The sequence below is a fragment of the Erithacus rubecula genome (assembly GCF_903797595.1).
Source record: "Erithacus rubecula genome assembly, chromosome: 6".
Classification (NCBI taxonomy): domain Eukaryota; kingdom Metazoa; phylum Chordata; class Aves; order Passeriformes; family Muscicapidae; genus Erithacus; species Erithacus rubecula.
Window position 1 is genome coordinate 20,950,193 of NC_136688.1, and position 25,111 is coordinate 20,975,303.

The window sequence follows — 25,111 nt, forward strand, 5'->3', positions numbered from 1 at the left end:
CCAGTTTATCTCGAACCCTAACATTAGTTAGAACCCTTCTGTGGGAGGGGCTTTTTAAAACCCAGAACAAAAATGTTCTTACTGACTCAACATAGTATCATTTTGCTTCCTTAATCCTAGCTGCATGTTTCTTACTCAGGCATGCATTTGGGCTTCAGACATGGAGGTAGGACTGAAGATCCATTTCAGGTGTTGCTTTTATACTGTACATGCTTTGTAGAATTGGGTAACACAGAGTAGTGAAAATAGTAAAAACTAGAACATGTTTCTGAATAATTTCAAAGTGCATCTGAAAGTGGATATTTTGCCTCCCTCTGTCAACCTGTCACTATTTTTCAATTTTGCCATTTCTCCTCTAGGGTGAGTGCTTGTTTTTGCTGTTACAGGTTAAAGAGGAGGAAGGAACATTCAGGGTATATTTGACACTTCCTCCATTCTTTCACCTGCCCTCACTTATTGCTTACTATTTTATAATATTTAAACATTATCTTAATGCATGCCAGTTGTCAACTTTCATAAGACAAACAGCTACCTAAATCTAAGAAAAAACAACTCTGGAACCTTACAGTGACAGAGAAGGGTAATATTAGACACAGGACCTGGAAGCAAATCTAACTATAATTTAATAGCTGCCTGACTTTCAAATTCTAGCATTTCACATAGATCTGTGATCTGTGTTTGAATAATCTTAAGACTCTGAAGTGGCCCACAGGTGTTGCTTCCTGTAGTGAGCTAACCATTATCCCATGCATATTTTAAGGGATTTTGTGGTCATGATACAAAGCATTCATATGAGTAGAGTGTGAGCAACAACTGCTACTAAATTACAGTTCAGCCTGTAAATTGTGTCCATTTGAGTAGAATGGGGCAGATTGAATAATCTGCAAATAGTCACAGCAAAGTCTAATTTGTGCTAGTTAACAATGTGGGATGCAAGAGTGAGTTTTGTTTGCTTTTTATTAAAGAGCAGGCATTTCTGTCTTCCTGAGACACTTCTTTGTGGGTGTTTTTATCCTATTCCCTGACTCTCCTATAGCCAGAAGATCCTCTATGGCTTGTGCTTAATGAAGCTGGATTGTACTGGCGTGCAGTTGGAAATAGCACCTTTGCTATCACCTGTTTGCAAAAAGCATATAATTTGGCTCCACATGAGTATCAGGACATCCCTCTCGTCAACCTTGCTAACCTCTTGTTTCATTATGGTCTTCATTTGGATGCCAGCAGGCTCCTGCTCAAGGCTTTGGCCATCAATGCCTCTGAGGTAAGATGATGGGGTTTGTGTTGGCTCAGCAGTGAATGTGTTTTCCTTCATTATTTTCTAAATACATGTTACTTGTGTTTACCTGTACATGCAGTTCATTTTACAGCTTGTGATTTGCTGTGGATGTTAATTTTCATATAAATTCTTGAGTGCACCAGGAGTGATTCTGATTGTTGAGAGCACAAACATCTAGAGAAGTTCTTTTAAATCAGTGACACACTTTCGGCCTCCCAAAACCTGTATTACCAAGAGTGCCTCCAAGGAATTTAATCCAAATGTTTGGCAGCATTTTAACCTAAAACAGAGATCTGTCAAGCTGTCAGCATTGTATCTTGATTCTTAAAATCCTTAGTGTGTATGTCATAAAGATCTTTCACTTTATAGACATCTTTCTGTGAGACTTGACTTTTTTTCTGTACAGTTTTATTTGTCCTCAGGTTTTGTCTATATACATAGAGGAAAACATGTTCTCATTGTTTGGTGGCTTTACTTCCAACCACAGATTCAAACCAGGTTTTTGTATTTCTGAACAGGAGCATGATAAGCATTCTGTAGGTTGTCACCTATGTTCATATAGACAGTTTCTGTATAAGCTGTTTGAACTACTGAACTGGCTAGAGCATTTGTGAAAAGAAAGGGGAAGGGAGAGGCAAAGCAGGGAACACATTTACTCTAGCAGATAATTTTGATCTTACATTTGAGATGCTTCAGTGAAGTTCAAGTGACTTCTTTCCTGTGCTTCTACCTCTGTAATTAGACTAACAGAGTTTAAACCTGCCATGAGTCACCTAGCACATTAGAAAACTAAAACCAGGATAAGCTTATTCAATGTAGCATTCAGAAACAAATTTGCAAGTGTTGGAAAAGAATGTCGTCCATTTGGGTGGCAGGTAAGAATGCAGAAAGAAGCTTCAGAAAAGTATGCTTGAATGATGTGCCTTAAGAATAACACTTGAAAACACAGCCTTGGAGGGGAGGAGCTAGGAATCCTTAGGACATGCTATGTGAGTAGGGCTTCTCTTAAAAAATACTTACAAATCCTGTCTCATTACAATAATGTATACTCCTGTTTTTTTCAGGTGTACTCAGTCCTGTAATACCTATTGTACCAGAAAAGGAAGCATTGTACTTTAATGATATTTCCTGGAATATAATGCAAAATAAATGTAAATTAAAATTATTTACAGTTACTGGGAGTAAAAGATGTGCTCTAGCAGCAAAAGCAGTTGGAAAAAAAATCTTGTTGCTCAGCTTGCACTGTTTTCTAAATGCAGTTTAGTAATACAAGCTGAGTTGGAAAAGTCTTCAGCTACTCATCAGTTTTCACATTTGTAGATAATCAATGTAAAAAACTGTTTCAGTGGGAAAAATGGCTGCTAAATTACAATGCTACAGTCATTATTGTAGCAGCATACTGTTAATTGCAGCACATTACTTTGTCTAAGTGAAAGACTTTTCAGTCAACCAATAAATGTAATGTTTTACTGTGTGCTGAATTGAAGTGTTGAGTTCTACCCAGTGGAAAAAGATGTTTATAATCTTTACTCTTCAAAAAAATTACATACTTTAGGGATAGTAGCCAAAAGCAGTAGACAAAAATATTGTTTTGTATAGAATTGGAAGCCATAAATGTGTACCCCTAGGCTAGTGTGACATGGGTGTTTCCAGTAACCGAACTTTGCTGGGGTAAATCTGAACACTCTTGACAAATGCAATGCTAGTGCTAGAGCACTAGTGATATTTTTACTTTTTTGTGGACTTTGAAGGGTTCTAAATTGTCTTTGCACATTTTCATTTAGTCCTTTGGTATTCTCTGCAGTAAGAATTATATTTCTGATGATTAAAAGTAAGTACTTAATGCTTCATTTCAGTTTGTGTGTATTTAATAGCTGTTTGGGGTTTTTTTTATTGTAGAAAGATGAAACTCCTAACACAGCCCTATGGCAAAACACTTTTTGATTACCACCAATGTATCAAGCTGTTAGTTCTCCATTGTAAGAATAGACAGTGCTTGTTTAACAAGTTTTCTAAATTCTTTCCCACCAAATTTGGGAGGCTGTGACTTGACAAGGGTTTTTCCTTGGCTTCAATCTTAAACAGTGAACATGCTTATACTGCAGTGTGTTACTTTTCTCTTCACAGCCCCTGACTTTTCTGAGCTTAGGAAACACATACCTGGCTCAGAGCAACGTTAGTGGAGCGCTGCAGGCCTTCAGACATGCACTGGATTTGACAGCCAAGTGCTTGGAGTGTGAAAGCAGCCTGAAGATGATCCGCTGTTTGCAGTTTTATCCTTTCCTGTACAACATCACCTCTTCTGTGTGCAGTGGTAAGCAGCTGCTGAAAGATGGACCACAAGTCAAATAATATCTATTACCTTGGGTGCTGGTGATTTTTTTTTTTTCCCCCAAGTTTCCACCCTTTTGCTTTACAGTGCTTTCTACTTTTAAAGATCAACGTTGAGACATTGCTGTTAATGGAAAAGTTACAGTCCATTAAATAACTGCTTGAGGATGACCTCTTGAATATCTAGAGGCCTTCCACTGAGTGCAAATTACTTCCTGCCTGTCAGTAATGCCTTAACAGCACCACCAATATCTCTTACTGGTAAAAAGGAATGCTGGCTTCAGTATTTATGCAAGTGCACATCTACTGCTAGGCTGCTCAACAGCCCCTTTATACATCCCTTCACATTTTACAGTCAGCTGGATTTGTTTCCTTAAAGCTGAAGAATATGATGAAGAGCAGTTTAGTTTTAATTCATATCCTTTCAATGTGTTCAGTACTTTGGGTGTCATTTTCTAGAGGACTAGAATGTCTTGTATCAGCATTATATTATTTGTATGGGACCTGTGATCACTGTCTTAACAAAAAATCTGTAAGAATGGCTTAGACTCTCCCCCCCAAAAAAATTATTTAAATATTTTCAATAAAATTATAAATTGTCATTAATTGCTACTTATATTTAAAAAAATAATAGCTTTTGAAGATAGATTCTTTCATTTTATTCAATCCCACTGAATATTTTGAGTACTTTGTCTGTACTTGAATATGGCCAATATGATACTTGTGCACAATCTTATAGACTATTTATTAATATATTTTCTAATCCTTTCCATCTCAAATTGTCATTAAGGTATCTTTCCATCTAATATTTTCTTTATTTTCAGGTGTAAATCTCACCAGAGAAATGCTTGTGATTTTTAGCATTGCTAGGACTTCCTCTGTTTTTTTTTTTTTTAATTCACTTTCCAGTGAAAAGACATGGAGAAACCTCCTCTGATTTAGCATCTGGAATCATGCTGTCTAAACACAGACTAGAGGCCTATCTCCTGGTACAATATGGATGATACCATCATAGCTGAAATTCCAGGACTATGCCATTAAAATAATACTGCTTTCTATGGCCCTGTGCATTTTGCAGTGATTGAAAGCCCATCAGCTGTGCAGAGAAATGAATGCTGTTTGGCTGAGTGGGCTGCAGTAAGTGCTGTAGCAGCCCAACTGATGGATCTCTTGCTGATACTCATAATGTCAACTCCTATGCTGGTACCTCAGAATGAATCTCTTAACTTCAGATGGCCCTGCTTAGAAAAATCCTAGGAGATACTGTAAGCAGTAATGGAACTTGCATATTTCATCACAAGAGACACACTGTTGTAAAACAAAACAAAACAATGTTTGTTTACTTAAGGTCTTTTAAAAGTCTGTAGCTCACAAGGTTAAATTTATTCTAGTCAAACCTTAGTCATAGCTACTGTATTTTGAAGTTTAGCAGAAAACAATTTAAAAATACATTCACAGAACAGAAACAGCAACAAGTAGTGGCTATATCTGAACTCCAGAGTTATCTTTGTAAACTTTTGTTTTATATGCTTTTCTTCCTTAAACTTGTCATAGTGTAGTTTGGTTGATTCTTGGCTTCTGCTTGCATTGATTCCTGATCCTGGATGTTCATTTTGAGGTCAGCTGTTACAGTATATGCTGTTTAGGAAGTTTGTGTTTCTTGAATATGAGGGAAAGCCCATCTCAAAAGTACTTAAGAGAAAAGTGGTATCTTGGCCTTTTTTTGTCAACTTGGCCACTGGTTAGCAAAGTGAGCATGAATATATTCATCTGGTGCATTGGAGTTGGGTTTTGATAAATAAAGAATTTGTAAAGCTGCTAAATCAAGAGGGAGCTGGATATGCCTTAACATGTTAATGTGCTCATTCAATTTCAATATTCCATTATTTAAGCATTTTACTCTGTATTTGTATTATTTGCCTTTTTCTAGGACCCTTCTTGTCTTAATATTTGTTTATTATTTTTATTTATAATATCTTTTAGGTCATATTTTGTTTTAGTTCAAGAAACCTGAAAACATAAACCTGACAAATGGCATAAATATTCTTTGTACGTTCTTGTGCAGAGTAAACACACTGATTAATTGAGTCTTGATATGTTTTGTGGTTTAAGTCCATACTCAAACTATTAAGATGGAAAGGTAGATTTACCTATCTTATTTGCATAAAGTTTGGGAAAATATTTTTTTCTGTAAGCTTCAGCTGACTCAAGGAACCTTGACAAGCTATATGAAAGTGAGACAAAGTCTCCAAAACAGAATTTCAATAATGCATACTCAGAAGTTATATTTTCTACTTAAAAGTATCCTGAAGTTTTGAGAATCCTCTGTTTGATCCTTCAGTCCAAGAAAAACAGTTGAAAAGAGATAATTGTTCACTTGATGACATGTCATAAATAATTTGTATCCTTTAAGATCAATATCTAATGCTGAGAAATTTGCCAAGAATTTGGAGTGTCAGATGTTTCTCTGGTTTAATATCTTGTTTTGATGAGCATTCCTTCAGTATTTCTGGAAGTAACAGCAGTAGGCTTCCTGTGCTTTGGGTTGTAGGCCCATGTGGTAGCTGTGTTTTTGCTTCGCCTGTCAAAAGCCTCTGTTCAGGAAATCTGAGCTAAGTAGCGAGACATGGAATTCCTCGCTCTGCTGCCGTGAGCCATCGGCAGAATCCAGCAAATGGTCAGTGGGAGTTATATGCTGGCATGAGATGGAATATGGGATCAAAAATCTGAATTCATGGCCTGATTTTTGATTACAGTATGTGCTTGGTGTTTATTTCAAATAAATGAAATAGGCATTTTCTCAAGCATGTTGGGGCGTTTGCTGTTAGCACAGGACTTTGGAAGTGTGACACACTAACAGTGACTTTTTGGATGCTTGCTTATATGTTCCTGTCTGTACTGCTGCCTGGTACTTTTTTTAGTAACTTACTTCTGGTATAGATAGTTTATATTTCAAACCCAAGTTATATAAATGTTTGTTTTCATTGTAAAATAATTTCAAAATCTGCAGGGGTTTTGTTGGGTTATTTTTTCTTATGGAGGATGTGTGTGAAGTGTCCAAAGTTATTTCAACCCTATCATCTGTGACATGCATTTTAGACAGCTGCAGGAGTTCAGGCAGTTGCATCTAATACAGATGCTATACAGCAAGAGCCCACACAGTGCTTTATTCCTAAATACCTGAGAAAAGGGTTGGAAGACTTCATTCTTCCAGCATTATCCTGTGGTGATCCTTCTAGAGGTGACTTGGCAGTGTTAAGGGTGTTGCTACATCAGCTGTTAGGAGCTATGTCTGATACACAGCTAACAGGACCCAGAGATGTGTGTTAACAAGTGTAAAAAAATTAATGAGGAAAACAAGGTCAGCTCTCAAAGGTGCAGAAATGAAATATTTGGTCTGCTTATTAAGCTAGTAGAGAAGGCCAGCATCATTTTGATACTGAATGGTGCATTGCTGAGATTTGTCTTGTGCAGTTTACAACTTAAAATATTGCAAGTATTTTATCAGGTATTTAGATCTACAGAGGACTGTCCTACTATGGGATTGTTCCTGTGGCACCTCACTGGCTGATGTAAACATTCAGATGTTGCCAAGCCTTATTTAAAAGGTTACAGAATATGAGAACAATATTTTTAGTGTGGTGATCAGCTGGCCATTGAAACATGCTGATTTGTTAGTTGCTGTTGGATAAGACTTTTCTATGTGTAAACAGAATTGTTGCTTAAGCAAACAGAAGTCATTTGTACTCATAATATTTTTATCTAAGCATCTACCTCCGACTCACAGTTCCATTTGGTTATGAACTGATGCACTTCACATAGACAAGGCCAAAATTCCAAGTCTTAGTAACAGACTGGTGCCGTTCATGAAATGTAACTTGTTTCAAGCTTCAAGTCTCACTGTCTTACATCCTTGGCAGGATAGTGCTTTTACAAAAGACTTTGTGCTGCTCTGTGGAAAGTCAAGGGATTGTGAGTTCTGTATGAATGTATGTGCATGCCACCAAGAAACCTGCATCCTTGTACTTAGAGGGAGTGTTTGTGAAAGCAGTTCATCCTTATTCCTCAGAGTGAGTTCTGTAATGGATCCGCTTTAGGCGTGGCTTTAGTGCCCTCTTGTGGTACCAACAGTCTGTGCCACGTGAAATCAAAACTCCTGGTTCATTCCGTCTATTTCCCCTTAAAATAAAACACGGGAAAGGTGCTTCAGCTTTTATGTGTATGGGCTTCCCTTTATGCCTCTGCACATAGGTTCTTACAAGTTAAAGTAAGTTAAAGTTAATAAGCTTATACCTTTAAGCAAATTGACCTAAGGGGGAGAGATTGACCTGAAAGGAGAATCTGTGCTTGAAACTCTAATAGCAAGCTTATGACACATTAAATAACTTCCTTGAATCAATATCCCAGTTTAAGCCTTGGACACTAGTTTGACAGCTACAATCACCTCATGTCCCTTTAATGATTGGAGGTACGCAAACATTAACCAAAAGTGTAATATCATTTTCTTTACAATAGTGTGATGAGACACAGAGATGTGAAATAATTTGCATTTTTAAATGCACCTTTCACTTAACTCATTGCCTACCAGTTATGACTGACTTGATAGTCCCAGCAAGAGATTGCTAAATTTTTGTTCCATATCCTATAGCATGAGATCCTCTTAGACAGTTGCCTCTTTCTCAAGCTTCTGTGTCTTGTTCATCCAAGGAATGCTTATCACTTACAGTGTAAATGTTGTTACATTAATGTTAATGGAATAAACATCCCCTAAGATGTTTACTCTTGGAACAAAGGATATTGAACTTAGCTCAGAATTTAATGGTGTTTAGTTGAAGCAAAAGACCAGAATCTATACCAATTATATGGATTCTGAACTGAGCACTTCTGCATGTTTAAAATTCAGCTTAATCTCACCATGATCTGCGTATTGGCAGAATTCATCAGTGCTCCTGAACCTTATTGAGAATACTGCATATGTTAGTACTCTTATTTATCTTTGGGTTTGGTGGGATCTGTGACCATTTGTTTCTCTGTTGCCTTTATTCTCTCTCTTGCCTTATGGTAAAGTTCACCTGTATGAACAGAAGAGTCAACAGCAGTAGGGTTTTTAAACAACAGGTAGAATTCTATGAAGCACATGAACAGCTTGTCAGAGCTCTCAGAAACACATCATGGCAATAATTTGCCTTGGTCATTTAGTAGTAGCATAGAGAGAATGGATTTGTGTGTAACAGTGGCAATTCTAAGATCATTGTTATCCTTTGAAGTTACTCAATTGCTTATTGCTGCCCCATACATGCACAGGAGTGCACCCATGTGCCTATTCACCCTGCAAGTTCCTCCTGGAATCTGAAAATCAAGCTGGATTCTTTCTCCCTCTGGCAGGGAAGATCAGACAGTGACTGTCCATCTGAAAGTTCTGATGGTTGCCATACAAGTGACTCTAGGTCGCCATATTTGGTCTCTGTAGTGCTGAACAAGTAAGAAGAGGTTAAATTGTGCTTGTGTAGAGTGAAAACATCTTGCAGAATACAGGTAGGTGGGAGATATGGAAAATGAGGTCTGCTTTTTGTCCTGGTGGAAGCCAGCATCCCTGGGGAAGTGAGAAGTGTCAGATGTGCTTCTGAGTGGAAGATCTTGGAGAAATCCATGTGAGAATGTGCTCTGTGAGAATAATGTGACCCAGTTATTTTGGGTTTATGCTACTGTTTCTGCACCACTAGCCCATTAAGGGAAGAAGCAGTTCCCACAGTCTACTTTTGCTGCAGTAATATTAGAATATTAGTGATACGATCTTGAAGATAGTTGACCAGATTCAGGCTTCTTGGTATTTTTCACTCCTTCGAGCCTGATTTATAAATCATGTTTTTCCCTGAAAAGTCTTCATGTTGTATCTCTTGAGTGGCTGAAGGAAAATGAAGGTGAATGATCTTGCCCTAATACCACTGTGACAAGCTTACTTTGAAACCTGTCTTTCCTTTCCGTATATTTTACATGTCAAAACTATATAAAAATGTATAGATTAAGATTCCTAAATTGAAAAATAAAAGAGTGGAATACTATGTTAAATTTGGCATTTTTAGCTATACCAGTATCCAAAGATTGTGTACTCACTGCTTATGCACATTGCTTCCAAGCTGCTGCTTGCTGGAAAGCCATTAAGAATCTTAAAGGTTTCTGTAAACAATGCATGATTCCTTAAGTATATCTCTGTTGCTCAAATGTCATTCTCTTCTGCATGTGTTAAATATGCTAATGGGTGAGTTTGTTTTGCAGCTTCTTTCATCATGCAAAGTATGTCTTGCTCTCCTACGTACATGGCCTGCTTGTTTCCTGCATGGCAGTGTACCTGACAGCTTCTCCCAGCAGTCATCAGTCTCACTTTGCATCATGCTCTGTTAAGGCTGGTATACTTGCAATCTGTATCCATTCTGTCTTATCCCAAGATCAGAAGACCATTGACTAGCAGAGGAGAGAGGAGAAAATTCTGGCCTCAGCTGCTGGAGTGACTGGGGAAATGAGAATTGCACTGTGGAAGGGAATTTAGAACTGTAGGAGAATTCAGTGAGAGTTTACTGATGCCAAATCATTCAGCATGAAGAACATGCAGTACAGTATTAAAATAAATATAATATGACATTTCCCATTTTTATCTACCTTTACAGTGCAAAAGATTCTTCTTCATAAGTTACCTGGATCTTTCCTTTACTTGAGCAATAGCTGCATGTTCATGTAGGAGGAGGAGAATTATCAGGCACTACTGAAAGGGAAAAGATTCTCCAACTAAATTTTCAAAAGTTGATTCCTTCAGTTATCAGATGAATTAATATTTCTGTGCAATGCGTATGGTGCTTTTCTGTGACAAGAATGTAGAGAAAATTATAAATTTGTGACTGTGTCTTCCTCTCTGTTGGAGAGGCTGTCTTTGCCAGTGGCAGTTACATGTAGCTGCTAAGATTTCTTACTGAACCTCAAGAGGATAAACCACCTAGAGCTGCACCTATTAAAAAGGTTCCAATAACTGCATATGTTCAACAGCCATTTTAGGAGGAATAGTAATTCCCCAGCTACATCTGCAGGGAGATGTAGTTTCACAAATATGTTCATAGTTGAGCTGTACACACTGAATTAGTGAGTTGGTTAAAGCATGTTTGGAGGAGAAAAGAACATGTGGTCCCCATATTTGGGAAAAGTGACCATGTGTAGTTTAGTGTCAATAGCAGGTGCCTGAGACCTTAAAGGCTGTGTTCACTTGGCTTAAATCTGAGAACCTGGAGAGTGGTGATGTGTGACCTCAGCCTGTAATGAGTCATGTGGAGGTTGTCTCGAAGCACCATGTGCTCAGATTAAAATGAGCACTGCACGCTGAGCCATGGAGTGCCAGGCACTTAACTACCCCTGATCTGTCTGCTTTATTGATTTGTTTTCCTTTTAAGGTTGGTTGCCTGGTTCATATGAGTTTGTATTGTGCTCTGACTCTCCTCAAAGCTTTAAATCAGTCATCTGCTCTGGCTACTAGAGACTGAAACTAGGACAGTTCAGCATTTCCCTAGAGGAGGAGATTGAAGCTTCTTGAATGTAACCATTCTGGGGAGAAGGGACATTCTTTCAAAACTTTTTAATCTTTCTGCAGTAACTATTCTATGGCTTTGTACTGTTCTGGCAGTGTGAGGAGAGTGTTTTCTTGTTGAATTCTAATCTAGAGTGGTTGGCAGTATTCTTGTCAAACATAATCTTCTGCAGGTATTCCTTACTTAAGAAAAGGCTAATCTTGATCATCACAACCATCAACATCAGAATTTTATTTTTTTTTACTTCTATTTATAGCAACAGTTCTGCTTTTTAATGGATTTGTGTAGAATGTGCATTGTCAGGCAAACTTCCAAGCACTTAAAAACTCTCTAAGATTAGTAAGGGACAGGCCTACCTGACCAGCTGACACTGTTTTGCTGTTTGTCTGTATCTCCTTTGATGTCCAGTTAGGAGAAGCAGTTGCATGGATACGTCTTCCAAACAAATCTAGAAATCATCATGGATCAAGTCTGACTATGGATCTGCTTTTGATGAGCAGTATGACCTAGTGAAGAGGTACACACATGAACATAAATACAACCTGTCAAAGTAGTTTCTCAGAATAAAAAAACATGTCACCAGGTCTCTGTGGTACATTGTTTAAATTCCAGTATATGGTGCAAACCTTACAAAGTGGTAATCAAGGCACACACATAAGGCCTTTCCTTGGCTTTGGAGTTTCAACCCCATGCATTCAGAGAAGTGGGAAGCTGACAGTAATGCACAGTGGAGTTAACAACTCTCATAGAGTTCAACTGTATGATGCCATTTCTCAATAGAGGTTACTAGAGGTAATAATAGAGATACCTAAAGCCCTTCTTTGACTTGAGTACATAGATACTTAGAATCTAAAAATATGTGATGTTTAGAGTAACAGATATGTGGAAAATAGGAAAGATTAGAGCAAAAAAATGCAGGCCACTGTAGGCTTTGCTTATGGTAGTGATACTTAAACTGAGAATTGTCTTTGGCTTATCGTAAACAGATTTCAGAATTGTGTTGTGTACAGGGATGTAAATATTAGTAATTTAATACTCTAGCAAGCCTTGTATTGGGATCTACTGTGGGTGAATGTTTATTGCTAAGAAATTAATAATTAACTGGTTTTGTATCTACAGTAAAAAATCTGGCCTGAGGAAAAGTCACAGAGGACAAGCCTTTGTCTTCAGAACTTTAATGTGCTTATTTCTCTTGCTTTTTTTTCTCTCCCTAAAACAAACAAAAAGAAAAAGTCATTACCCTTGAGGCACAGACTGAAATCAGACTGGAGGCCTACTTACCTTCCTGCTCTACACATAGAAACAGGGTCTTCTGAAAGAGATAGTTTCTAGTTATCTTTTATTCACTGACAGGATTGGAGGAGGGGGGGTTACATTGAGATGTTTCTATGTTTTAGGCCCTATTCCTGCCACTGTAGAGTAAGTTCCTGCTTCTAGATGTGCATCATGAAAAAAAATAAGCTGCTATTTTAGTGGGTGGAGAGGAAGGAGGAGGCTGAAGGCTTTAGGTAGTCAATCTCTTTGATTTTCCTCTCCCTGTTGCTGGGAGGAAGGTTGACATTTTCTACTCTGTTGCAGAGTAGCCTACTGAATTCTTCTGGATATTTTGCATGCATGTGCCTTATGAAACTGCATTGTATTCTATTTTAAATAGGTTTGTCTTTCTCTTTAATTTTTTCCCATGTTTTATTTATCACTGCTTTATATTTCATAAGGAGTGAATTTTTGTATCTGTTCGTCAGGGACTGGTCTATGGCACAGTGGTGTGAGGTACTTCTCAATATGATCAAGAAATCTGTTTATATATTGTTGGCATTTGTGTGTTTTGAAAGGTTTAATCAGAACTGCTGTGATGAGACAAAAAGATAACCTTTAAGTCTATAGCTAAGCCAATTTAGAGGCAGTTTTTTTGCTACAAATCAGATTTTAAAACTTCCTACAAGTGAGAACAGTTTCAGCATATAAGCCTCTTAACTGGGAAACTGTTGTTGCAATAAATAATAAAAAAGAACTTCTGCATGCTTAGTTTTGTGTGCTTTGGTCTAAATTTTGATGGCATAAATTATCATCCTGTTTTTTGCTATCCATCAAATGAAAGGTTTTTATGTAGCGTTTTCTTTGACTATTCCTTTTTGAGCACACCTATCATCATCTTAGAAGAAGGGCAACTGCCTATCAAAGGGAGGAATTCATGAAAATCAGCTTTTTAAATACTTCATTTTGCTTTTCATTATTTGTTTTCGATACTTCACTTTTTCAATCAGCAGTTTGTCCTGTCCTTTGAAAATGTTTTGGGTTTTTTTTGTTCTATAAATTCTGGCTTTTCAAAGGAGGATTTGTATTAAAGGAAAAAACTAAGAATTAAAAAGTAATTTTTGTGTGTAAGGAGAAAACACATCAAAAGCTTAATTCAGAATTTGGACGCTACACTCCTTATTCTTTTCCAGTACCCATACAGCTGCTTGTTTTCATCAGAGTGGGAACTTACTGCAATCTGTCTTTTGTTATCCAGAATTGATTCTATGATGGTATGTGGGTAGTAGATGCATCTTTTTAGTGGTTTATCCAGTAAACAACTGTAAAAGGCACTGGAGGTCTACTGGTGTTAATGTTCTGGAGCTGAGTCGTGCAGCCTGAAATCAGCACTGATACTGTTAGATTCAGAGGGAGCAAGACTGGCCACTGCTTGGTTGCTTTTCCAGTCAGCAGCAAGGCTGTCAAGTGTTTTATGCTTCTGCAGATGTAGTTGCCCATCTGCTTTGTGTCCTTCCTGTGTCCTGTAGTGCACAGTGGATATGTGGTAGATCTGATGTATTTCTCTTGAGCTAAATACAGACCTAGCAAACATTCACAGGTCAGTACTGCACAGCCAGCTAATTCTAATTAAAACTTTTCATTTTCGTTTCCTTTTACTTACCTGCTCTATCACTTTGGTGATCGTTTTTCACTAAAAATAAACTAGAATTTCTTCAGTTTTATTTTTAATATGCTTGTGTGTGTGGAAAGCAACAAATTCCTGTGGCATTGTTGCTGTACCATTGTTTAGCAGATATGGCCCGTGACCTTTCTGTAACATTGTTGATGGCAGTCCTGTTCAGCTCTAGGTGTTCTGCAGTTTCTGCTTTCAAAGCTCAATTTTGAAGTATGAATATGTATTTTGTTCACGAAAACAGTAAGAAAAAGACTAATTTTAGAGCAAAATCTAAATAGAACCATGCTAATTTATGATTAAGGTAAGCAGAGCAGCAATAGCTGCTAAAGATAGGTCTCTTCTGTAGTTACTGCTCATCCTATTGCTTTTAAAACTCACCTCAAAATAAGTGAGTTGGATTTTTTTCCCTTGGCAAATGCATTGCAATCAAATACATGTTCATATGTGATTGGAATAACGTGGTTGCTGCTAATGTGTCAGAAGATCTTTAGGAAATTACCATGTTCACCTTGAAAGATCAAAGTAATTAAGAATATGCAGTGTGTTAATCACTAGTGTTAACATTGCCATGAAAGTCAAAGTTCATGTTTTTATGTTGTCTAGAGGATGGTTTCCCAAACAGCATTTCCCTGTGACACTGCCTGGCTTGTTAATGTCAGATTGCAACAAAGTCACTGTGGTGCAGAAAGTAAGACACCTCTTAGGGTGCTCATTTAGCCCAAATATTGATGACTGAGATCCCAGTAGTTCTAGATGCACAAAAGATTCTGATAGGTGAATTTTCTCATTCTAGATTATTTTTGTAAACCCTGGCAAATCATATTGCCTGTGATGTGAAGCACAAGACTGGTTCTCTAAAAGTGGTGGGTGAGGATGTGCTGGGTTTCAGTTTAATTTCTGTAATGAATATATTTTAGCCTAATTGTAAATATACAGTGTCAGTCAAGTAGTGAGCACATCCAGATTTTTCATGTGGCCTCTGAGCAGCATCATTGCCCATTCTCATAAGTGGAAATGCACCACCCCCTTTTACTTGTCTCTGCATCTGTGTAAGCAGTGACTAGCAAAAGTAAAGAGAAGACTCTTCATTGATTCTCTGCTGCTGAGATGTCTGTAGATGAGACTTCATCTGCATGCAGGGATTGAAACTTATTTCCATTGAGCTCAGTGATATGTCATTCCTGCTGTAAAAAGAAAAAAAAAAAAGACCTACCTTTACTGAATTTCACCATGGGGAATACTAGTTTTAAGCATTCATAAAAATAAGTATGAAGTTAATAACTCCTGTTAGCAGCTTGGTTTCAGTTTGTTCTCTACTCTGACAACTCAGGTATTAGAATGACTTATGTCTGTATTAAGTACAGTTCTCTCTTGGTTGTGTTTACCCATAAAGAGGCAAATCATTTAAGTGACACATATCTCCAGATAACATGCATTTTGCCTAACCTAATGCAAGTCACTGGCAACAGCAACAGTCCTTGACTCTTGTAATAATTCAGGAGATAATGCAGCTCTGCTTATTCCAAATGGTAGGGAGAAAAAATCAGTACCTAAATTTAAAATTACTTGATTTTTAGTTCTAAGGCATTATTCTGCCACTGTAATTTCTAAATATGTACCAAAAAATTTTAAGGGAACTAGTCTGTACAACATTAGAAGTTGGGACACAATAATTTTTGTAAACCTGTGATGCTGGAGTTAGAAATGCCATATTTTGCAGGTTCTGCACTGACAAAGAACTCAACATCAGTAAAAATTTTGTGCTGACCAAAGACACTTGGAGATAATTTTACTTTTTATTTCTAATGCTATTGATACACCAAATCATGTATCTTTGGTTGGTATATAGGAATCAAACAGGGAAAATATTTAATGAGGCCTCATTCTCTCTGCCAGAGAGAACCACAAGAAACAAAGAGCTACAGTGGCAGTTAATTTACATTTTTAGAACAATCTATGCCTAATTTAATGGTGTGGTTTGATTACTTTGAAGACCTTACTTGAGGTGCAGCACTTCTGTGTGATCCTCTGGGGGTGTTGTTTGTTCATCTTTCCTCTCTTCTGCACTTTGCATGTTTCTTTCCTTGCCTTAGGTGAGTGGCTTTCAATCTGAGCATCTGGGATCACCCAAATTAACAGAAATTTGCTCTTAGACAAAAAAAACCCAAAAAAAACCAAAACACAACACACCAGAAAAGTTCATACATAATGAGGAAAGTTCATAATGGTTTCCATGTGTGACTTTTCTGAGAAATGGGGCAACATCAAATATGGTTCAGAATAAGTATTTGTTACCCAATCATAGATGGAGCAAGCCATAAACTTCAGTTACTGTATTGCTTCTCCCTCTTAATATTTCTCCTTCCTTGTGACAAATATCAACACTCTGGGTGCTTCCCTACTTATGGCAGGTGAATTTCTGCTTAAGAGTTCAGAATCACCCCATTCCTAAAGAACTTGAGCCTGACTTTTTGTCTAATGTTTGTTTTTTTTTCCTACCAGCTGCAGTAGTTACCACAGCTTCAGTGGACATGGGAGAGGGGTCCTGAAAATCATGAATTTGGTTGATATTAAATGGGATGGATTATCTAGCAAATCTTTTCTATATTTAACATTTGAATTGTGCTAATGCTGTACAAGTGTGTTCACATTGGTGAGAAAAATTACAAGTTATAACAATATGGGAATAGAGTCCTTTAATATGCAGTATTGTGCTCTGATTTTAATCTCTGAGGTCTCAATGTTTCAGTTTAGAGTTTGTATTTGCCTTTTTCTCCAGAGGCTTTCCTTTGTAGGTTAAGAACTACTCTGTGGGTTTTTTCTGCCTCTACATTAACCTGCTACAGACTATTTCTGTTATTTGCATCACTTAAAGACCCAGGCACTTGTTTGTATCATCACTATGATTTTTGTTTTGATGGCTGGAATTTGATAACCAGGTCTCATAATACATGTGGTAAGGCAGACAGCTAGAGGGAAGTGGATCAGTCTCAGCTCTACAGAATCAATAGGAAGAGTGACAACAACTGCTCTCAGAAAATAAATGAGCAAGAAAGTGATCCTTCTCTAGTAAATTTTTAGGATGGAGTAAGCTGAACTTACTAAGTACAATGTAGAAACTTTAGACTTCCAAGTTTTGTAATATCACTGTGTCAGGATTTTACACCTAAAACTCATATGTGCAGATTTAAACAACCGTAATATATGTGAAATAGTAATAATAAGTAGCTGAGCATTTGTAGGTCAGTGGTCACTTTGGTCCTTCACGTAACAAAGGTGCTGTAAGTATTGCAGTGATAGCCAAAGTTCTACAGACAGAGGATGTGCCAGGAGTTTGGGTCTGTGTTGTTCCCTTGCTGGTCTCACACTCTTCCCCACTGGACTTCCTGCTGGATTTCAGCATCTGCCTGACAGAGGCTGTGAAGTTCTGTTTGCAGTGTTTCAGTACCACTAGCTTCATAGTTCACTCACTAGAGATCTTCAACTTGTATTGGTTTTTAATTAGCATTTTTGTCTACAGCAACATCAGACAACTGAAAGCAGCAATTTGAAAGAAATTAGGTCACTCGGATTTCTATATATAGCAGCTCTCAGATCCCAAGAAAGCCAGCACAGACAGTCATTTAGTCTGATTTTAGCTGTCAGTGTTTGTAAATTAATATTAACAGAGTTGGTGTTAAGTTGAATTTTAAGTGTCATCATTTTTTTCCTTCTGTCTGCACTTTGCAGCTTTTAAAATTCTTTTTGGCATTTTTATTTCAATTAAAAATAGTTGTCTGAGTTGGAGTCCCTTTGCTTCTTTCTTTATACTAATGATGAATGTATCTTCAGCAAAGAAAATTGTAGTCATTACATTACTGAGAAACACCTGACTTGTATTGAAATCAGGCTGGGTTGATGTCAGGTGGGGGCAGCTTAAATGTTCTGTGTGCACCATTTCACATAACCAAACATGATGTTACCCATATATTGAAGTGATTGTTTTATCTTTTTTTTAATATGAAACCAATTACATTTTTATTTGCAAAATGAGAGAGATGGGCAGAGGATTGAAGAAAGACTCAATGACTGTTAGAATAAGAAAAGCTGACTGTAACTGTATGGTAGATATTAGAAGAGTTTATGAAGTTAACTCCTTCTGTTTCATACATTTCCTCCTACCATTGTTTGTCTTCTGGCATGCAGCAAAAAAAAAAAAATGTAGGACAAGAAGTTTTCCCAAAGGATTTATAAATCCAGTTTCATTTGTTTGATTTTGGTCACTCACACACACACAAAGAGAAAGTAATGGTCTGTTTCTCCTCCAGAGATGACACCTGAGTGTCCCCAGATGGAGAAGCAGAGACTTAAAGCTGGAGTTTCACTTGGCAGAGCAGCAGTGGAACAGGTTACCCTTATAGGAGAGTTAGAACCATCCTCTCATCCCACTGGCCTGATAAAGACAGAAAACCTAGAATTATTCTTTTGTATCATAGGATCATTGTGTGAAGTAGAAAGGAGTCACTGATCTACTTTATTCACATTCTTGTTATTTTATGCTGCTGGTTGAAAAAAAATAATGCTTCCTGTATGAATGGAGAAATACAATTTGAATTCAGAGAAGGTAGAATGAGGAATATACTTGAGAATCTAATGCATTTAATTTTTCTTTTATTCAACTGTGTGCTTCTTAATTCATTTGTCTGCGTATACTATTTTCACTCACAAAGGATTGAAATGAAGAAAAGGTTTGAAAGCAGTAGATGTGTACATGGAATGTGTTTTTCTCAGTGGGAACAGGTTTCCTGTGTAATGAGACAAGTGTCCCCAGTCTGTGTCTCAGCCTGTAGCTGTGCCTTGGGGGTCAGGGCAGTTCCCAGCCTCTCACACATGTGGAGAATGGTGTCATTAGCTGTGTCCCCTAAGCACCTCTGCCTATGGAAAGTAATTAATATTAGAAGATCTGAGATCTGTAGTTAAAATGTACTTACTATCAAAAGTATTGTTACAGAGATGCAGGTGGCCACCCTTTAAACTGTCTGAATGCTTATGTGGCACTGAAGGATGCTCAAAGACAACTGCTGCAAGTGTGTGCTTTTTTGTTTCTGCTTATTACTGACTCTACATTTGGCTTTCCTCTGATGTTATTCTTAGATCTTTGCATTTGGTGGAATGTGAACTTGCAACCTGATCACAAATGTTAAATTTTCAACTGTATAAACTTTTGGCGTTTTTGTACAGATGAATGTTCTTAGCTTTTGTCTCTCTGTTTCATGAGCTAGTCATCCCTACATGCTGTTTGTTGCTGGCATAGAAGGTCAGTCTGGCATTCCCAGATCAGTCTGCCTTGGTCTTTTTTCTCTTGCACGTAAGCATGGGGACCACTGTGGTGGTGAAAGTTCATGTGACAGACAAGCCTCATATGATGCTTTGTCACTAAAGCATGTCTTGGGAGTGTTCATTGGAGTGGCTGCCAACACACAGTAATTCCTCTTGTAATTTCAACTTTCCTTTGAAAAGTAGCTGATTTTTCTTGCATTAGTACTTCACAGCATATACCTAATAACATAATTTCCTGTAACTGTTTTACATTATCTCCCTTGTCAGTGGGCAGATCAGTTTTTTATTCACTGAACAAGGTCCTTCATACTTCATAGACTTTTCTTTCAATCCATAGATTAAAAACATAGAAAATCCACAGAAAACTAGAAGATGGTAGCTTCCACAATACAGCTTCTGCACTTGTGTCTAGCAGGAGCTTTCTCTCATGGTATATCAGTAAATTTCTCTCTTTCAGGCCACTGTCATGAGAAAAATCCAGATGGCAATTATGGCAAGGAGAAATACTTTGATGACCACTATGAGTCAGCTACAGCAACGACAGAAGGACACTCTGAGGGAGGTATAGAAGATCCAGAAGTCCTTACTCAGAGTTCAGCAAGGGATCCCTCCTTCTTGAGACTGGAAAGTAAGTCAGCCTTACAAAAATAGTTCTGGCAAATGAAATGGTTTCTAGATTTTTCAGAAGAGCTATCTTATTTTCCACTGAGAAGCTGTGTTTTCCCCTCTCTGTCCATAAAGTAACAAGTAACCCATAAACTAGTTTCATTCTCTTCATTGTTCTCCAAGCACAACAGAGTTGCTTATCTGCATTAACTAGTTCTCTCTTTTTGCAGTGTGCAGTGAGTAGTCAGTGATACTTAGGTTGTGCAAGTGAAAAAGTCAGGTCACAGAAAAAGATTCTTTTTGTACAACTTGTGAAAGCACAGGGAAATATTTTTGAAGTTTTTTATGGTATTCTGTCTTAGACACAGTCACTGCAGAAAGCAACGGCTCAGAAGGAGTGGAGGGTTTAGAAGACGATCAGATGTCTGAAGAGATGCTGGCTTTGGTGGATGAGTTTGAAAATTCTTGGCCTCAGGAAGCTTTTGAAGGGGCTCTGGAGGTAAAAGGTCGTCGGATGGACTTGCAGGGAATCCGGGTCCTGAAGAAGGGATCTCAGGATGGACTTGCTAGCTCCTGTTTTGGGGACTGTGGTGATGATGATGATGAAGCTGAATGGGTAAGTTTGAATGAGTTTACTTAAGTCTTGTACTAATGTTGTGGAGGAGGGAAAGATGAGAACAGTTCGAGGGGGAGATACAGATCTATGAACTTCCCCTATGAGCCTAAAATATGTAGTTGGACATTGATGGCTGGTGTGAAGTGAACAAGTAGTTTCAATTCATAACCAACTTCTTGCTCACAGTTTAAAAAGATTTAACCCAAAAGTTCTGGTTAGCATGGAAGCACTGACATCCCTCTCCTCGTGTTACTAATAAAATAGATAATGAAAAATGCCTTTCAGTTCTCCAGCAATTAAATTGATTGTCTCCAATTTTGAAGGTCAGAAGTTGTGTACTTGGTTTGCATGGTGTAATGCAGTGAAAGGGAGCAGGCTTTAAAAATCAGTTGAGATGGGGAGGAAAGGAGAGAGAGAGAGATCTCATCTGTTACATCTTTGGGCTAAAACAAGTAGTGCATTGGAGCTGATAGCAGTCATGGTGTTTCTTGCTGTTAACCTTGCCAATACTGTTCTTTTGGTAGATCACTTTTCAGGTCAAACGTTTGAAGAAACCGAAAGCTGAAAGCTTGGATCTCCAGGAGCCGGTTGGGAGAAATGTGGAAGAAGGGACTAATGCAGAAAATGAAAACCTGTACCAAACTGCTCTAGAGATCAGTGGACCAAAGATACCTTCTCCTGGACCAATAGGTAACCTGCTGCTTCTAGAGAAAGACAATCATTTGCAACTTTTTTATTACTATGGTTTATTTCCTTTGCAGCCTTTATTACACTAGTTTATTGCTGAAAATGAGCATCACAAAAGCTACACAGTGAAATGTCCCTTCTAGATGAGTACATGGAAAAATAAGAAATCTCTTCCATCTGCACCTTCTTGATGAAGTGCGGCCTAACTTGATGGGTTGAATTAAAACTTTCTAGTTAATTTCAAAAACTTCTGGGAATGAAGTGGTGAGAGTGGAGAATGAAAAAGGTAGATACTGTGAGTAGAAGCTGTAAGAGAGAGGGGCCTTAGGTGATCTCTTTTGATAAACTGAATGGGCAGATGAGTTTATTGGGATGCAGAATAAGAGTTTATACTGGCTTTTGGCTAAACATAAGACATACAACTCAAAAAGAGGGAGCTGAAAGCCTAGTCTAATAAAAATGAAGTAAATAAATAAAAACCAAATGTTCTGCTATAATTGTTCAGTAATATTATAAGAGAAAATTTAGAGACTGTCTTCCAAAACACTGTACAGCTACAGAAGAATAGTTTTGCACCAACACAGATGAGATTTTGAGAGGCAGATGCAGTTTTTGCTAGTTGAATAAGAGGAATTGAAGAATAATCTGTTAATATGGTGCCAAATAATAAAACCCAAGTAATTGACCCCCATACTTCTTGTTTTACCTTTCAATGGATCTAAAATCTTAATGTTGTGGGACTGATGTGTAAGCAAAGTTCTACAGTGCATCTTAGTCCTTGACGATTTGATGACCTGGAAAGTAATTTCACATTTTGAAGGCTTTTACATTAAATCTTTAACAACCTCCTTTTTTAGCAACTGACAAATGTAGGTTATTGAATTAAATATTTAAATGGAAGGGGGGAAGGAATACATAAAAACAGGCTATCATTTGTGAGCACACACCTGTCCTTTCTTCAATGTTTATCTTCTTTCCCTCTGAGTTACTTTTGGGGCTTTATTAGATAGCATCCCTCAATTGTAAAATAATCTTCCCAACATTCCTGTGAGGCAGGGTCTGCTGGCATCCTCTTTGCAAGAACTAAAACATCAAAATTTAAGTAACAAATTGGAGATCACCTGGAGAGTTCTTGGTAGAACAGAGGAATTATGGTATCTGTCTTGTGTTTCACTCCTTCCCAGACTACTGAACTTCATCTGTAGGATTTCCATACCTCTTTATGTCCTTTGCTGTTCATGCCAGTAAGAACTTGCAATCAGATAGCTCACAGTGGTGGTGATAAAAACTGACCATTTCCCTTTGTATCTCAAAATTAATTTCCATTTTATTACAATACTTTACAGAATACATGGTATTGCAAACGTCTTTGTTATTTGCAAAATATTATTAAGTGGTTTACTGCAACTTGAATGAGAAATAGGCATTGCATCCAAATGGGCAAAATTTCCTTTAACTAGAAATATATACTGAAATATTGTCTATATAGCTGGTTTGATGCACTAGAATGTTGTTAAACTTGGCTTCCCACGTGCAAACCTACTACTGCTATATGAATGAAAATACAAAGTTTTCTTATGTTCCAAATAGTTTGGATGTTTCCTAACATTTAACACAAGTCAGTTTCCTAGGACTTGATATAATATCCATCAAATTTGAGGGAAAGATTTCAGTAGGCATTAGTTCAGATGTGAAGATCAGATTCGTGTTTCTCTCAATGATCTGTTTGTTACCATAAAGCAAGTTATTTAACCTTTCCCTTCCTTGCTTTGCTTTTCTGAAAAACGGGAGAGCTAAAGTGTAATTGTTAAATAGTTTCAGGAAGGTTTCTATCTGAGTGTAAGAGCCACTGACTTAGCACTGTCTTAGACAGTACTCATTGAACAATATTGGCAGTATTTTTGCTTGGAATTGCCAGCAGATAGACCAGTCAGCTTTTATTAGTTTTTAGCTGTAGCTGTAGAACATTACTGATGACTCGCAATTTTTGTATAAGGACATTTAAGTAGAAACATTACCTGTAAACAAGATTGGCAATTGTTCTTTATCTGTTAGTTTTGGAAAAAGTGTAATGAAACAGATTTTGAAACTTCATCTCCTAATGTGTTTTGCACACAATCTGTTTCTGCCTGTGCATGCTACCAGTCCCAGTCAATCCATTTAGATTCATGAATGTTCTTAAAGAAATGTGTCTGCGAAACTGTGACTTTTCTATGTAGGGGATATATCCACAGGCATAAAGTATTTTAAGAATCACTGTACTGAAGGAGAATGTCTTTCTGCTTCCAGAAGGTTTATTCTATTTCTTTTTTTTTTTTTTTCACTTTCTCAAGGAAAAAAGCGTGACTACCGTAGCCTTGGCTGGCCAAGTCCTGATGAATGCCTGAAACTCCGCAGGGTAGAGCTTACAACTGTAGCCAGCACATGGCTTGCTGTTTCTGCTAAAAACATTGAGTGAGTATCTTGGATATGAGCCCTAAGTAAGTTACTTACACAAAGCAGGACAGTTACATGGTCTTCAGTGTGTGTAAACTGAAGATTTTATGTTGGTGAGAAAGAACTTCCAGAATTTCTAAGAAGTTTGAAAACATCATGTGGAATTTTCATCAGTTAGACTTGAAAAGTGCAAGTGCAGATGAAAGATCCAGTTTCTCTTGCTTCTTGAGCTACTCAAATGAGATTCTGCCGGGTTCTGGGTAGTTTACTTTCACTAGAGAGCTTTCTAATGACTATTCTGTTCTCTTGACTAATTTGACTTGTTTTATGACATTTGTAGCATTACAGAACACATTGATTTTGCCACACAGCTGCAGGAACCAGCCGTGGAGCCCCTTTGTAACCCAAACCTCCCAGCCAGTATGCATACTTTGGACCACCTGCAAGGTGTCTCTAGTCGGGCCAGCTTGCATTACACTGGAGAAAGTCAACTGAAAGAGGTATGCCAGAGCTGAAGGCTGTCACACAAAAAAGGCCATACCATGGCAGATTCAAGGTGCATTTACCTCAGAGCCTTATCTCCAGAGGTGACTTTCAGTGAGTGAAGGCCTGGATAAAACTGTAACAACAGTGCAGCATGAAATTTTACCAGAATGTTTTCCCAGCCATCTACAGTGTGGCCTGAGGGAAATCCTAAAACACCATTAGTGTCTGTGTATTTATAGCTCTTTGTGTATGAATTAGTAAAGTTCAACTCAGCATACTCAGAATTTCCAGTGTTCTTAGTATTCAGTGCCAAGGAGTTGTAGCACTGTGTTATACAGATAGTATCAACTCAAGATAGACCATGATGTTTAGGTTGAAGCAGGTTACAACATTTGTAAAACGCCGTGCAGAAAAGCAACCAACAAACAAGGGGACATTTCTTACCAAGTTCCAGGATCTAAGCACTTTTACTTCCTCTTCCACAGGTCCTACAGAATCTTGGCAAAGACCACTACTCACCACAGTCACTAGAACAAGTTGGTACTCGAATAGCCAAAGCTTTGGAAAAGGTATGTGTAAGGGAGAAAGTGAGAAGTCTGGGCTTACTGCTCATGACTGGCATCGTGGTCAATCCGGTCTCAAATCGTTTGTCTGAAATCCTGCTCAAGGAACGTATTAGCACTTGGACTAGGGATTTGTGTCTATTTAGCATCTGTAATGCCCTCACAGGTATTTTGTTGAGGCATATCCTGTGCTTATACCATCAAGTGTCTTCTGTATCTTTCTGTGGAAACTTAAGCTTGCCAAATGTCCCAGTGTTTCCTGCCCTGTAGTGAGCAGCGTTGCTGATT

The 25,111-nt window shown here is 37.8% G+C and overlaps 1 protein-coding gene across 1 annotated transcript in view; it reads left to right on the top strand.

Moving 5' to 3' along the window:
• The window catches only part of TTC17 (tetratricopeptide repeat domain 17), a 54,316-nt gene that overhangs the window by 23,205 nt on the left and 6,000 nt on the right, over positions 1 to 25,111 (top strand). Inside the window, exons 15-22 of the mRNA XM_079308652.1 lie at positions 1,037 to 1,261; positions 3,404 to 3,590; positions 19,887 to 20,057; positions 20,398 to 20,651; positions 21,176 to 21,341; positions 23,672 to 23,792; positions 24,115 to 24,274; positions 24,746 to 24,829. Of these exons, the coding sequence (XP_079164778.1) occupies positions 1,037 to 1,261; positions 3,404 to 3,590; positions 19,887 to 20,057; positions 20,398 to 20,651; positions 21,176 to 21,341; positions 23,672 to 23,792; positions 24,115 to 24,274; positions 24,746 to 24,829 (1,368 nt within the window). The remainder of the gene's footprint in view (positions 1 to 1,036; positions 1,262 to 3,403; positions 3,591 to 19,886; positions 20,058 to 20,397; positions 20,652 to 21,175; positions 21,342 to 23,671; positions 23,793 to 24,114; positions 24,275 to 24,745; positions 24,830 to 25,111) is intronic.